The sequence below is a fragment of the Lutjanus erythropterus genome, chromosome 6 (genome assembly GCF_056507025.1).
Source record: "Lutjanus erythropterus isolate fLutEry1 chromosome 6, fLutEry1.hap2, whole genome shotgun sequence".
Classification (NCBI taxonomy): domain Eukaryota; kingdom Metazoa; phylum Chordata; class Actinopteri; order Lutjaniformes; family Lutjanidae; genus Lutjanus; species Lutjanus erythropterus.
In genome coordinates, this window is record NC_139322.1 from 9,473,657 (window position 1) to 9,489,977 (window position 16,321).

A 16,321-nucleotide genomic window follows, 5' to 3' on the forward strand; every position below is an offset into this window, starting at 1 on the left:
AACCTCAACGTATCAGGTCTGACTCAGAAAAACACTTAAAGGTATAATGTGTACATTGTTTTTAATTTTCTTTAATATAATGTATAGACTCAAACATGATCTTGCAGTTACCAACTGTAAGTGTGTGGTGGTGTCTATATCTGCTGAGAGCCTGCCTTCTGCATGTATTTCCTTATTTTTTTCTCATAATTTTCCTCGGGACGCATTACCAAGTCAAAACATCAATATTTGACATCCTGCTTCTTTCTGGTGCATTTGCAGACAAATCCTACTGGTTTGCTGTTTAAAGAGTAAAGTCTGCATTTTGATTGTATGCATTCCTTAAATATATCCTTTTAATTAGCTAAGTATTATTGGCATGTGTTGTGTTTTTCATTGAGAAATTCTGAAACTGAAAAGTGAAACATGATACCATGGTTTCCTGTCGATATGCAAAACTGACAGGGATATCCATTTACCTCGACTTGTAGTTGAATTAACATTTTATCTTTAAGGTGCTCATTTTCTATCAGCCAGTACAGAAGAAGACAACCTGAAATAGAAAATATATTGGGCCTGTTTCATTAACATGTGTGTAGAAATGTTCTTACTATGCACACAAAATAAATCCCCACATAAACTGTCTGATTCATGAAACGTGTACACTGGCCAGGTTTGTTCTTACTACCATGTGTATGTTAGTAAATCAGAATCATCCTAAAGTGACAGGCTTGTACCCGCTGTCTGCAATCTGCATACTGTGATACCCCCGTTACTCTATATAAGGAAATATATTTGCAAAGAAAAGTATCATGGCAGAAGTGTTGAAGTTACTGTAACTTAACATGCAGACAGAATCAGGTGTTGCTGCGGTGTGAGGGGGCGTGTATTTTTGTTTAAACCATAACCACTGTGAAACAATGAGGAAGCAATCAGGAAGTTAACATTTTATTTCTCTGATTCACCTGCTGTCGACCAGCACCAAGCGCTGCCTCGCTCTTTTCAGTCTGTACCTTGGACGCACAGCAGTGCTGCCCGTATATGAGGAGGAGGGCAGAAAAGACAATAACTTCAGTGGTGCATGTAGTGTCCCTGGAGAAACAGACTGTGTCTTAGGAAAAAGAAATTATTTGACATTAAAGTTGGAACGGGGGGGGGAAACGGAGAACCTGATGAGAAGAAAAATAAGGAAACAGGTGGAGAACAAGGAGAACCTGATCTGTCAGTGCAAGATGAGAGATTCACCACAATTATTGAAAATATCCATAAGCAGGATGAGAAAAGAAAGTGAAAGTGAGGACATCCAGCAAGAACTTTTTACCATACATTCATAAAATGCAATACAACGTATAATCATGACATTTATGATCAAACCCTAAAAATCAAGGAAAAAAAAAACAAGATAAATCAACCATTAAAGCCTGACGCTTACCCTAACCCTAATGAATGTGGTTTTGATATGCTCTGTATTTAATTAAAAGGTGTGTTTCAACATTTTTTAGACTCTCAGGCTGTCATCAATTTTGCGTATGCATGGTCTTAGGCGAGAAAATATTCATCTGCACGGTTTAAGCACAAAATTGTGTGAACACACTGTATGTGAATGAGGCCCAAAGACTTAAAGTAGTGGAACACTTCAGCTCTGTAAACCTGTAACCTGCAAACAGCCACCAGCTAAGATACACAAGCAGCATTATTGGATTTTCTGTTTGAAATAAGTAGATCATATCCATATCGGCTTTGAGTATCTAAGTAATCTTCAATCAGCCATGGATAGTATTTAATGACAGGTACCAAGTTTGTCATGAGTGTAACAAAATTCAGAGGCTTTTTAATGATGCATTGGGGACAGATAGTGATCATGACTGTGAGCAAACGACTCAGCATGCTTTAACTAGGTCGCATAATGTGTCGCCCAGCTGACTAAAGGCAGAACAACGCGGGGCTTTGAGGTGATTTTGGTGTGGTGGCCGCAGTTGGTAGCAGGATTGTGTTACACACACTTTCCCAGGCACAATCATTATAAAGTAGAGCAGCCGTTTCTCTATTTTTCTCAGTCAAATACCTTGAAATCACTCTTGATCAGAATTTGTTCCATTAGGTCCAATAAAATTCCTCAACAAAAGCTGTATCAGTAAATTATCTCAAGCTGTTCAAGTGTGCGGGCAGCTGGCTTTACCAAAGGAAGTCTGTGATGCACCTGCTCTCAACCAGCTTGGCCCCAATCAAGTGCACGTGGTGTATAGGCCAAAAACATGAAAGTCTGAGGGGTGTCATTCAGGAACACAGTGTCCAGTTCTCTTAATACATCCATGATTTATATCTGTTCCTAATTGCCGCGCTGGTGCTGACCTCGTTTGAACACGCAGGAAGGGTCGGATGTAGTTGTGTAAAGAATGGAGCCTGAGGGAGAAGCCTGAACACTATTTCACCTCCGCACACCTGGCCAATTGCTGCGTATAAAAATGTCAGTGTCTGACACCCTGTTTTTGGCTGTGAAATTGGTGCATCTGTTAGATGATCCAACAAACACCTTGTTTTAAGTATGCTATGGCCTTAAAGGGAAAATTCACCACTTTTTATGTGGATGTCCAGGCAGTGATGAAGGTAAATGTAGTGAAATGAAGCAATAAATTCCTCAGTGTGTCCTAAATTGACTGAGAGTTCAAATACTGCAAAATCTTTTGTTCTTCCTGCATCCAGCATTTTCACGGTGATGTTGTGTAAAGCCAAAGTCTGGACAGTAAATCTTTTAGTCGATAACTAGTCTGATATCACGGTATCGATGTTGTGCTATGAATATTGATATCATGATATAGCTCAACTTACCAGACTAGCTCTATTATTTGCATATATTGACTGAGTAGATAAAGGTGTAGTACTAATGATTAATTATAAAAAAAAAAAAATCTAATTGTGATAATATTTTGTGAAAGCACCAATAGTCATTCCTACAATATTATTGCAATATTGAGGTGTTTGGTCGAAAATAATGTGATGTATTCATTTTGTCTACATACTATTGGGTAGTTTAACCAACAGCAATGCAACATTATCATATGTTTACACAATTTAAGAGTTTACGGTATCTCTTTTTTTAAGAAAATGTGTGTATATAGAGATATATATTGTATATCGGAGCATAGCCTAAAAATGTTGATATTGCCCAGGCCTAGTAAAGCCCTCTGAGGCAAATTACAATTTGTGATATGGCTTCATGTGTTAAGAAAGGACTAAAGGCAAATCCAAGCTGAAAAAAGGCTGGATTTCCCTGGTTCTCTGTACTATAACCACTGCTGCACTTAATAAACGCTGCAGCTTCTCAAGACTAAGAAAGGTCACGTCTTTTGTTTCCCAACTGCTGGAAAAGTGAAGAGGGTTATCCCCGTAGTAAGCAGAACTAATCCTAATGCTAGCACTAATTTCTTCCGGGAGATGTTTTAAAATAAATCCATAATACTAAATCAACACAGAATGTCTTCTGTGGTTATTTGTTGGTCACTGGTTGTGATGTATCATGTCATAATGACACTCATTCACAGATCTATGACATAAGGGAGAACTGAAGGATGTTCCTGCTCATATCACACAAAACAGAACTTATTTAATACATGAATGTTTAAATGTTGTACTAGTTGTATTGCACTTCTGTTTTGCGTTGTCATTCACTGATGCAGCTGTATTAAATCTGCTGCCACCACTTTGTTTAATGTTATCAGAACTGCTTTGTAATCTCAGTGCAAAGTCAGCAATCACAGTATTTCCTCTTATCTTCTCAGAAAAAAATGACCCTTCTCCCTTTTCTCTCTTTTTTTCTAGTTTAATGGACAGAGAAGTGACTCTACTGGGAGAAATGGACAAAGTGAAAGCAGAGTCCAGTAAGTATGTGGACTGAACCACAGCCTGCTTGTCACAGACCACCTGGGAGCTATTAGTATTCTTCACATAATGTGATCACCTGACTCAAGGGCTCGGAGAATCTGACCTAAATCACTTCTGGAGAGGTAGTAAAAGAGATTGTTGTGGAACAGCAAGTCCCAGTTTCTTCAAACAACTGCAGTGGTGCCCTCAGGGGTCCTGGTATACCTAGAGCATACCACTGTGTCTATGTGTATGTAACATGACAGAGCAGGACTGCATATTTGTACAAGTAGGCCATTCTCTCTTCTTCTGTCCTCTCAGTGTGGAGTGTTGTGTGTTCCAGGCCTGGAAAAAGTGAATAGTGTCAGGTGTCAAGGGAGACTCAATGCTGTCTTTGTGCACGGTGTGTGGGGAATTGAGAGGAAAGTGAAGAAACTTGAGTATTTCTTCAACATTACAAAAGCCAGGTTTCCTCAGAATTTACCTCCTACTGATCTGCTTCCTGTGGTCAAGTCGATTTTATTTATACAGCCAGGAGTCACGATTTGCCTCAGGGGGCTTTACAGTCGGTACGGCATACGATGCCCTCTGTGCTCAGACCCTGTGTGAACCGATGCTTTCCATCATAACCTTTTGTTCTCCTGCAGGATAAGATATAACTGATAAACAGCTCTCAATCTTGATGTACAAATAGAAAAAATGATGTTCTCAAAGTTGTTTAGTACTGTCCAGGATGTTAAGTTCCTTTTTGATCAGTACTGAAGGTACCAGTGCTGAAGCTGGCACTAATGTGTGGAGCTGCAACTAACGATTATTTTAATAATTGATTAATCTGCCTATTATTTTCTCAGTTAATCAACTGCTCCAAGATTGTTTAGTTGATGAAATGATGATATATATATTTATCACCAGTACTTATCTAATATCCATAAAATGTTGTCTTCAGATCAGTTTACGGCCACATAAGACAGAAATCAGTAAATCCTCATAATTGAGAACCTGGAACAAGGGACAGTTTTGCAAATTGTCTGCAAATGTGTTATTTGTAGGGATGCACAATATGTATTTTTATGAGCCAATAGATAACCGTCATTTACCTGCTTCTCATGGCCAATACAGATAACTGATAATTTCATATTTTTATATTTTAAAAGGAGTTAATATAACCTGTAGTTTATGCAGCATACTACAACAAAAACAAAGAACAGTTCTGACTCTCCAGATGTTCATGTATTTGTTCTAGCTAAGTTCACCAAAAACTTCACAAATAGATTTTGAGCATTTTGCCCAAGAATTCAAATTAAGATACTTTGACATAATCTGTCAAATCAGATATTGTTTTAGCCAATATTTATTGGGTGTAATTCAATTATTGGAATAATAAATGTTATCAATTTCCTGTTAAGGGGCAATAATTCTTCAGCTTGGTATTTATTGTGCATCCCTGGTTATTTTGTTCCAGCATCAACCCTAAACCAAAAAAATATTCAGTTTACATCATATAAAACAGAGAGAATCAGGCAATCTTTGGTGTTTTTGCTTGAAAAATTACTCAAGTGATGAATCAGTCATCAAAAAATGCAAGAGACTTTCTGTCAATCAACTAATAAGTTAATCAACAAGTTTTATTAAGTGTAGTATAAACAGTAGTGGTACAGTTTGTTTGTGCTGATTCTTCAGGTTAAAAAAGTGAACACCTCTGTATAGATTCTCTATTTTGCACAGATCGTCTACGCAGTACAGCAGGGCAGAGACGCTACATTTCTACAGCTTTTCTCTTGTACACCAGCAGGCAGCACAGACGTGAGACGCATTTTGTTTTGAGAAGACCTGTAACACTGTTCTCGAAGTAACTGAGTATCTTCATGTGTAGATTCAAATGCTCCGCTGTTTGACGTTCAGGCCAAATGGAGCAAAACACAGAGTTGAAATGTGTGAAGAAATGTGGTTGGTGTGTTACTTCTCTGCCATCACATGAGCACATGCACAGTATCTTGGCCTGAAAAGGGTTTTTATCTTTGACCCTCGTTTATCTTTAGATGCTGACTCAGCTGGACTTTGTACTTGTCATTTAAAAAAAGCACAGCTGAGTTCTCACAGGAAAATGAAACTTACTGGTACTGCAGGGAGGATTAATAACATGGAAATGATTGGCTGATTAATTTGTCCTTGATCAACAGAAAACTAATAGTTATAAAATTCTAATAAGTGGCAGATATTTTGATTAACAATTAATGTCACTTTTCAAGCATAACAGTGAATATTTTTTAATTACAGCTTCTCAGATGTGAGGATTTGCTGATTTGATGTGATAGTAAACAGAATTTCTTTGGGTTTTGGACAATTTGCTGACCAAACAATTAGTCAAGACAAAAGCTGACAGATTAATTGGTAAAGAAAATAAATAATTGGTAGTTGGAGCTTTTATTACTGGCAGAAAATATTTAATTACATAGTGAGTTTCCCCATAATGCAGCAGTTCCCAGACTGCAGGAGGCCGTGATCACCAGGAGAGAAATGGAGTGTAACAAAGTTAAATGAATATGATTTCTGTAGAGGAAATAAACAAGAGTTTGCCAATGCTATCATGCTGAAAAATTCAGCTTGAATTCTTTCTTTTTTGTTTTTGTTTTTTAAATCAGTTGCTTCCCCTGTCTTTGCTAATTATAATTGTAGGGTGGAGGGTTGCGACCCTTTCTCAGCGTCTGAAGGGGCGGCATGCCAGGAAAAGTTTGGGAACCGCTGCCTTAATTAGACATAATCTGTTAGAATTTTTATTATGTTCTGCATCAGTGAGGGACATGGTGTACGGTCGCAGGTGTTCTTGTCGGTTTCATAAAACACTGTGTTCACTAGTCTCATGTCTGTTAAGTATGACATTTTTTGCGTTTCAGTGTTGATCTTGGACGCCCGGCAGAAGAGAGCAGAGGAGCTCAGACGACTGACAGACCAGTCGGCGTCCATGTCTGAGGAGCAGTTGACTGAGCTGCGTGCAGACATCAAGGTACTTTAACAGTGCTGCTGTTCTCCTGCGTGTCCTTGACTGTCTCTTTCTCTGAAGGTTCAACTGAATTCACCGCTGACTAAATGTAAAGTGGGTGTTAATCGTCGAGTCGGTGTTGAAAGTAAATTAAAAAAAGTTTTTTTTTTCCAAGGTAAAACAAGAGCAGAAATAATAATTGAAAAAGAACAGCTAATATATTTACTTGCTGCGTTTTGGAGCTTGCTGATGGTTAATATAATTGATTGTCTCTTTCATTTTTTTCCCCCGCAGCACTTTGTGAGTGAGCGTAAATATGACGAGGACCTTGGGAAAGCTGTAAGATTTACATTTGATCTTGAACCGCTGAAGACGAGCATTTCAGCGTTTGGATCAGGTACAGTATTTGTTCATCTGCTTTGTCTTCCTCATTATTTGTTTTCAAGTGAATGTTTCTTTAATTCCTTATATTATGATTCCTGAATAATAACCAACACTTCAGCTGTGCAGTTTCAGGCCTGAGATGTCCACAATTTAGAAAAATAAGTGCTTTAATTTGACTTTGGAAAAGGTGTAAGAACCTTGTAATAAGCCAATTATTACAATTAGACTCCAACATTAAAGAATACTTTTACACATTTTAAATAACTTATAGACAACGCTAAAAACACAAACAGACTCAGAGGTCCAGTAGCCACCAAACAGAAGAAGAATTCAAAACATTGAACATTTTTGATGTGTAAATCAAGAAAAACATAACTTGTGCTTATTATGCTACTTCCTGTGTGACTTCAAGGTGGTTTTTTTATCAAATTCAGCGAATATCTCCTCACGGTCCTTTAGCTCCCTGTTCTGTTTGTGTGCTGAAAAAAAAAAGTTTCCACACAGCCCTGGCTCTGTAAATGGGAAACAAAAAGTGGCTCGGACTGAGCCACACAACACTATTCCAGCCGATCAGAAGGGACAGGGAGAGGGAAAAGGACACTAAATCTTCTGGAGGAGCACTGGAGGAGGATTTGTTTGGTTGTTGAGTTCAAATATAAACAGTCTTTCTCCAGAATAGCACCCAACACCTTTAAACTGACTTAGATTTGTTATATGTACATTTGTGCAGGCATCAAGTGATTCATTTTGGCATCTAAAATCATTCAAAATCAAGTGGGCACAAACACTAAATATTGTCCACAATATTATCTATTATTAGCAGTGTTTCAGCCCCACTCATCCACATGTACAAATAGAAATTTGTCTTAAAGTAACACGTTGCCATCATGTGGTCTCAGAGACAGCCAGGTAGCCAGTGCTTCTACTGGGGAGCACAAAATATTAAGAATTCATCAAACTTCACTGATTATTACTGATTATTAATTCATCTGGTCAACTTTGCTGAGTAAATGCACCTATGGACTGTGCCATAACAAATATCTTCGATGAGAAGGTTCTCCGTGTGTCTTCCAAAAGTATGTAGTTCAGTCAGGTGCTTCTCAGATCGAGGACAGCAGACTTGAAGGGAGGAAAAGGGGACTGGAGCACGCTGATTTATTTGCAGCCTTTAATGGTGCAAACATATTTTTTTGCAGCATTAAAAGGCTGCAGGTGAATCGGTGTGCTTCAGTCCCTTTTTAAACCATGAAACAAATATCTTAGTTCATTGCATGTCACACACTGCGACTGAGCCTTTATTAAACTCTTCTCACACAATCTATCTGAAGTTGTACAATATCCGTTTTGAAGCGTTTCAGATGGTGTGAAGAACACCTCTTGAAGTTTGAAAAATAACAGAATTACAAACGCACTTTGGCCATGTGGCTAGCACTTCTCTGAATCAAAAAAGAAACTCAAAAGAAGACAAGGAATGTGTTAGAGCAGCACGAAATGCAGATTCTGATGCGAGTTTGAGTCAGATATGTTTTTAGAAGTAGCGTTACGCTAATCACCAGTGAGGCATCATTACTCTAATGGCTGGTTTGTAAATGTAGCGACAGTCACATACGCCCCGTTCACCCCGGTGTTAAAATGGGATCTATACCCAGATAGGCCATGCAGATAACACCTGGTAGTTTTAATGCATTCTTGTTTTCCTTGTTGAGGAAAACCTGCATGAGAGTAATGTGAGGTGGAAGCTCATCAGCACCAGACTCCCTTTAAGAGTCACAGAGTTTGAGTTGTTGAGTTAAAGGAAACTTTATGAAACTCTATGACAGATTCTTAATTATTCACCCCCTCTTATAAATTAACTATTTCTTTAATTTTTTAAACAGTTCTGTTGAATAACACATCTTTTGGTGCTTCAAAGGTACAGATTATCTGTGTCTCTTTCAGCCTTCTCTCTGCTCACTTTCTGAATTTGACAACAACCCATATTTTATATTGGCTAAAAACAAATATCTGCATCATGCTGCCAGCACTTTACATGGATTATGTTTAATACCTAGCTAAGATCTGAACACAGTGCGAGCCAGACCAACTCCAGATGTGTTCAGGCAGATCCGATCACAGTTTGTCCTCCATAACCTGTTCAACTACAGATCTCATTTTAACACCAGGTGTAAATGTTTTGTGATTTACCTTGTTGTTTCTTTTGCAGTTTACCATCCGCGTACAGGCTACTCAAATCGGTCCCGTTGTAGCTCCACGTCTTCTTCTGTCGCCAGCCCGAGCCTGCTGGAGACTCCTCCTCCTCCTCCTTCCACCCAGACCCAAAGCATCCCCAGTGAAACCCGCCCCCCACCAAACAAACAGGTCGGCACATTCACGTGCTCGTTTGTTTACTTCAGCAACATAAGTAAGTCTCAGTCTAATTGACGCGGTCTTAATTCTCCTCTCAGATTTTCCAAGGCAACAGGCGTACTTTCCAGGGACAGGGGTATCACTCGGGCGGTCAGCGGTATAACGGCGGCTCCTACCATGACAGGAACGCCGGCCGTGCCAACCACCGCTACCAGGGCGACGGCGGCTCTTCTGGTCCCTCTTCACAGCACTCTAACAACTCGAGAGGTCCCTCCCGCTCCTCCACGTCCTCCTACAACCAAGACCGACCCTCTCATAACGGGCTGCCCCAAAGGTCTCCGCGGATGCACTGCCCTTGACATTGGAAAGCCCCGTTCTCAATCAAACCCATCCACTAACCCTTGCACTCCCCTCCCCGTGACCTCCCCCCGCCCCCTCCACACTCTCCCCACCCTTTACTAACTCCTCTCAATGAAGAATAGAATACCAGTTTACATATTTCTGTCAGTTGAGCTGTAGTGCCACCTCTCTGCATCAATCCATTCATCCTTCAAACTTGAAAAGCTCTCACTGTTCTGTAATCGCTCTTCCTCTTTCATTTGGTTCAAGTAACATCTTCTATCTTTAGGCCCCCTGTCAGACATCTCATCGCTGTGCTGTTGTCAGTCTCTGTTATTACAGTATGCAGTTAGAGACTGACAGGATTACCTGCAACAATTTGTGCACTATTGAAGTTGAAGTCTTAGTACTATTTCTATTTCTGCTGTGGCTTATGTCAGCTCTCTGATTTGCACCTCAGATCTTTTTTTTTTTTTTTTTTTTTTTTTGTTAAATTTTCTTGTCGCCCAGAACCATTTCAATGCCTTCACCGTGGAAAACGTAGCGAACGTGCAAAAATAGTTCTAGCATTAACAGGGAATTTATGTCATCAGGAGAGAAGACATGCAATCAACACTACAGACTATCGTTAATCTTTGCAAGTTGAAGGAAAAAAAAAAAAAAAAGAGAAACATATCAAACTGTAATCCAGAGCTTTTCGTATGGCTGCTACAAACTGTAGGGAACTTGTTAACGCTAGGACTTAAAATGTGTCAGAGAGCGACTGTGAACGCAGAGGTTGCCCTCTTAAAGGAACAGTTTGACATTTGAGAAATGGCTCAGTCACTTTTTTGTCAAGAGTAAGAAGCGAAGATCAACATACTTCGAATGTCTGTATGATAAATATGAAGCTACGATCAGAACCTGGTTAGTTTAGCTTAGCATAAAGACTAGAAGTGGGTGGAAACCGGTTAAGACCGGCCTGTGAGCAAACACTTGCAAATGGTGGAGCTGCAGTTTTTCTGGATAAAAAGCACTGAAATGTTTACATTTCTCAACTGAATTTCCATGAGGTATGTCATACTCACAGGTTTGTGATCTACATGGAGTAGAAAAAAAAGGCTTTTTTTTCTAACATACTCCACAAAAATCATGAACCCTTGAATATAAAAAAACAAGGGCTGAGTATCATTTAAATAATTACAATACCAGTGCCCTTAAAGTGATACAGACACCAGTATAGTACTGCATTCGATACTTTTTTCCTCCTTCATTCCTTCACGCTGTACTGCCCGCTTTCAGGTGGTGAAGTCAAGCGCAGTGTATTTGACAGACTGTATGTATCTGTAACTGCAGTAGTGGAACGCCTGCGGTCGTTTGCTGTGAGCAAAACCATGAAACAGATGTTCTTCTTTTTTCTGGATACATAAAGGAGTGAATTCAGACTAATGACTCTAAAATGACTAATTGAAATCTGTTGAGAAATGTAAACATTGTACTGTCTTTCTTTTTTAAGAGTCCAGTCTTGACTAGACCAATGTACAATCCAAAGGCTAATACTGCATCTATGACAGCAGTCTGGAGAAGTTTAGAGAAGAGGCTGTGATGGATGAATGTGTCAAACACAAGACTTCAGCCCAGGACACCGGGGTTTGTGTCCTGAGTGAAACCAGAAGTCACCTTTGACTTTTTTAAAGACTTACTTGACAGATTGTTGTCTAAACCTAACCAACCTGCAACTGAAAACTGAAAATAAAGCTACATGTTTAGGTTAAGGAAAAGATCTGGATTAAAGAGACTTTGGCTAGAACTCATTGCCTTGATGCATCCTTGTAATTGCCAGAAAGCCTCTATAATAACATGGTTAACATTGTGTCAGTCAGAGCACAGTATGGCAGTACAGTCTTGGCCGAAACAGCAGCTTCCTATCCGTTGTTTATTTTATGCAAAACTGAAGTGAAAAAAACTTTAAGTTGTGGTTTCACAAGGCTGTGTCCCAGGTGGTTCCCCTTGTTTCTAGCCATTACACTGAGCTAAGCTAATCAGCTGCTGGTTGTAGCTTCATATTTTCTGTACACGTGAGCATGGAGTGGCAGATGTTTATCTGTTTTGTCACATTAATTTAGCGCTCACTAAATATTGTGTTGGGTTATTTGCAGTCAGACTCAGACAGCAGTAGTTGGCGTACCCAGCTGCTGATTTGGAGAAGAAGTAGCTGATACCATGGAAACAAAGAAGTCTTCATTAGAAAAACACAGCATCCTTTTCCCTCTTATGTCAGACCAGAGTTGTCACCAGCCAAAGAACATCAGAAACAAAATAAATAATTTTTAACATCGGCGCATCCCTACGCAGGAGTGGTGTCCAACTTCCCATCTAACTCTCTGCAAGAAAAGTGAACTTGCCCATTTCCCAAAACGTGAACTGTTCCTTTTAACTGTTGCCTAAGGCAGTGATGTATCGCCCTCCCACTGGCCGACAGGGTTATCGTCGTGTGTGCCGTCGTCCTCAGCTTGCTGTCCATTATTTTATAACAAGAGAGGGCTCATTACTTTTTGTAGGATATTGTTAAATATATTCAGAGTCACAACAAAGGAAACTGTCCATGACATGCTGTTTTTCTAATTCATTCTTGACATTTATTCAGACGCATTTTCTTCCACACACCGTTTGTTCTTTGTGTTTTGTTGTTATATGCACGTGAATGGCATATTAAACGACGCGCTTGCCTTTAGTCACAGAGAGACTTCACATTTGCCTTTCTAGAGACATGGATGTCTGCGTCATGACGGCTTTCTAATCAGATGGTACTTGTAGAGCTGCAGACGTGCGATTTATAAATATGTGTGAGAGAATAAGATGCAAGATCTTCTCTTCCCCTTTTTTTTTATACACTCACTTTCTCACATCTGTGAAAGTAAAAATTGATCAAACTGATGAATGCATTGGAAGGTTGAATTGATCTCACAGATTTTGTTTTCTATTGGCTGCCAAGTAGACGCTTCAAGGCTGTTGTTGGGGTTACGTCTCATCGTAGTGTCCGCGGCCTGTGAACAAAAAGCTGGTGAATACCTCATTGCTGATCCTTTCCACGCGGCGTGTTCTCACGCCGTCTTCTCGCAGTGGGCTCTCATTAAGGGACAGGAACCCCGGGTGATTCTTCACCTCTTCTCTTCTTGTAGTTATGTACATACAGTTTGTGGAGCTGCGAGGCTGTAGTATAAAACTGGTTGTTACATTATTGCTGCATCTCCTTCATAACGTGTCGTCTTCCCTCGAGCAGACTTTGGAAAAAAAATAATTTAAATATTGTTTTCTCTCTCCCCCCCTTTTTGTTTCCTCATGATTTTTCTCACCATAGGGAGATTATTCTTATTATTTGAGATTTAAAAAAAAAAAAAAAAAAAAAACTTCACTCCAGTAATTAAATTAGTGAATATTGTGGGGGAAAAAAGAGCGCTAACTTGTTTGCAGTCTTTGGAGAATATGTGCCGCAGTGACGCATAAATAGGTTACTGTTTGATTTAAAGGAGTAGTTTGACATATTACTTTCTTTAAGTTTGAAAGCACTTCAGATAAAGCATAAGTCTCACCTTTATGTTGGTTGTCAAAGTGAGTGTGAAATGGGCTCATTGTTGCCTCTTGTGGCCAAAAGCTTCCACTACAACCGCAGTTTTCACCAACTTTGGTTGTAGTGGGTATTTTCTAGAGCTGCAACTAACTGTTAATCTGCCAGTTATTTTGTTGATTAATTGTTTAGTCTATAAAATGTAGACTGTGTGTTTATCACATTATCACAACCAGAGCCCAATGTGACATTTGCAAATAGTTTCTTTTGTCCAACCAACAGTCCAAAATCCAAAGACTCTTAATTGTAATATCATAAATGACAAAGAAAAGCAGCAAATCCTGAAATGTTGGAGACTTTTGCTTGAAAAATGACTAGATTAAATGATAATCAAAATAACTGGCAGCTGTTACAACTAATTGTTGCAGTTCTGGTGTTTTCTGGCCGCAGGTGGCAGTAATAAGCCCATCATGGCTCGGCCCATGTGGAAAAGAAGATGCCACAGTAGAAAACTTGTTTGGACAAGAGACAAAAAGTTGAGATTTATGCTTCATGAGAAGTCTTCTCGAACACTCTCCTTGGAGAAAAGACTTCAAGGATAAAGACTAAATGGGTGTTTTGGCAAATGTGCGTTTGCTGGTCCGCCCCACTGTTGTTAAAGAGCATCACACAGCTGCATTCCCGAGCTTTTCTGTGGAACCAGCCACAAAAACCTTCTCCCATGCAGTGAATCACACCGTCACGTGTCTGGCTGTTGCTGCCTTCAGATGGGGTCGTGTATACTGTGTTCACAAGAAGAGTTTCAGAAATGGTGGAGGCCACGCAAGTTTATTTTTCCCTGATTGGTATATTATAATTTTAGTTGTATTGAGTTTTTCAATGATACGAAAAGATGAGCCCGTTGGGAATATCAACATTTTTCTCCCGACAGGCCTTTGCATTTCCCGCATTGACGTTATGTTACCTGCTTACTAGCTTGTTAAACTGTTAGCCTCTGTGGTTTCTACACGCTGACAGTTTTGGCGTCCATTTTGCTGGTGCAGCGGCGTCGACACGACTTTAACACTTGAGCTCGAATTCCATTTGAAGGCAGGATATTTCTTTGCTGCGATCAATAACTTAACTGCAGCTGGTTGCTTGGCTCACAGCCAATTAATAGTCCCGCACACAACCCCCAAATTGTCCCTTTTACACTTGTGGTTCACGGCCAGAGCCAGGCTAGCAGTTTCCCTCTGTTTCCAGCCTTTATGCTAAGCTAACCTGCTGCTCACGTTAGTGTCACGCTTGGAAATCGTTCGTCTCATTTATGCTGTGTTTTAAGCAGTGTTTTCTAAAATGTCAAACTACTCCTTTAAGTGCTTTCAGAGGTGGTGACTTTGTTATTTCACAGAGATTTTTATTGACTGACGCTGTTTGGGGGAAAATGTACCAGATTTTACGATTTTCCTCGGTTAGTTTGAACTGATCAAACCTGCAGGACAGAAGATAAATCGTCTTTTATTCCAGCATGTCTCTGGTGTCAGAGAGGCTGGACGTGTTCAATCAAAAGAAAGTAGTTTTCTCATCTAAGAATTTGTTTGTCTCACTTTGACTCACTTTTTTTTTTTACATTCCAAACCGTAGGAATTTTAGGTTATCGCCAAAGAAATAATTTCGTCCTGTTTAAAGTTGCTGCCTTTTTCTTTTCTTTTCCTCTGCCTGTAAAGAATTCCAAAGGGGATAAATCCAACACTTCACCTTTTCTTCTTCCCCACCCTTTTTAATTTTCTGATTCCTTACTGTATATACATATACTGTATGTAGCTATATAATTTTGTGCTCACATGGGGCATTTTGTATGTGATATTCATATTAGTCATAATGGAGGTTAAAACATCGAGTTCATCATTCTTCCAGTAGACCCTGTGTTCTTCTTCTCAACACAACCTTTCTGAGACAACTGTAAACTCAAGTGCCTTTTCTTGTCTCCCACCGATTCATTGACATCCCCTCCACCAAAATATGGACCAAAGACATCGACCGTCCCCGACACTCCTCTCCGCTCTTTCTCCCACTCACTGAATTGCACACTTTTCATTTACTACGAATAAACAGTTTGCAATACTGACTGTGTATGTTTGGTTTTTGTAGTTTTGACACAAGCTGGAGCAGAGGCAATGAGGTTTTACAGTCAACACATGTAACAAAGTAAGTGATTCAACACACTTTCTGCTTTTGACTCGATAAGCTGCAAGTCACTGTTCACTTTTAGTTTTAAATATGTTAAATGTATGAAAACCTTTTGCAGAACAATGCTCCTAAATCATTTGAAAGTAAATGCATCAATAAAATGCAACATTTGAAGGTAAACACTGGTGTCTTAAATGCGGTAAATGAGGATAAACTGGATCAGAACAATTAAAACGTGAAACATGCCCCTGTGCAAAATACCTGCACAGCCAGCAGAGGGCACCACCACTCCTAGAAAACATTAAAAAGTGATTTATTTCAGAGGGAGGTCTGATGGAAGCGCTGGTAGAAGTATTCAGATCTTTTACTTGAGGAACAGCACCAATAATAAAAGGCAGAGATGTGTAATATATTTATTGTACTGGATCATAAAATGACCACAATATGTCATCGGGGATTAAGGAAACTTAACAAATTGAAATACTCCGTTCTCTACAGCTGTGGTTTTGTTTGAAATTTCCATTCCGGGCTGGAACGTCTGTATTTGGTTTGCCTTTTTCACATCAATTAGTGTTCAAATTAATGCCGAATGTTCACCAAATGATTAAGTCTCTATGAGTCATAAGAAATCAATCTTGTAGAAGGCGAAGATGTTTACAGCAGTTAAATTGAGCAAAATGTTAACGGAGTCTGGCAGACAGTCAAGCAGCCACTGA

The 16,321-nt window shown here is 39.5% G+C and overlaps 1 protein-coding gene across 2 annotated transcripts in view; it reads left to right on the forward strand.

Moving 5' to 3' along the window:
- spats2 (spermatogenesis associated serine rich 2) overlaps nt 1–15,785 on the forward strand; it is a 31,620-nt gene extending 15,835 nt beyond the window's left edge. Inside the window, exons 9-14 of one of the 2 annotated variants that reach the window (XM_084720461.1) lie at nt 3,799–3,857; nt 6,735–6,844; nt 7,115–7,217; nt 9,408–9,562; nt 9,649–9,884; nt 15,567–15,785. In XM_084720461.1, coding sequence (XP_084576587.1) covers nt 3,799–3,857; nt 6,735–6,844; nt 7,115–7,217; nt 9,408–9,562; nt 9,649–9,884; nt 15,567–15,627 — 724 coding nt within the window. In that variant the 3' untranslated portion in view covers nt 15,628–15,785. Of the gene's footprint in view, nt 1–3,798; nt 3,858–6,734; nt 6,845–7,114; nt 7,218–9,407; nt 9,563–9,648; nt 11,308–15,566 lie in introns of those variants that run through there. The other variant, XM_084720462.1, reaches the window with a different exon arrangement.
- The last annotated feature ends 536 nt before the right edge of the window (nt 15,786–16,321 follow it).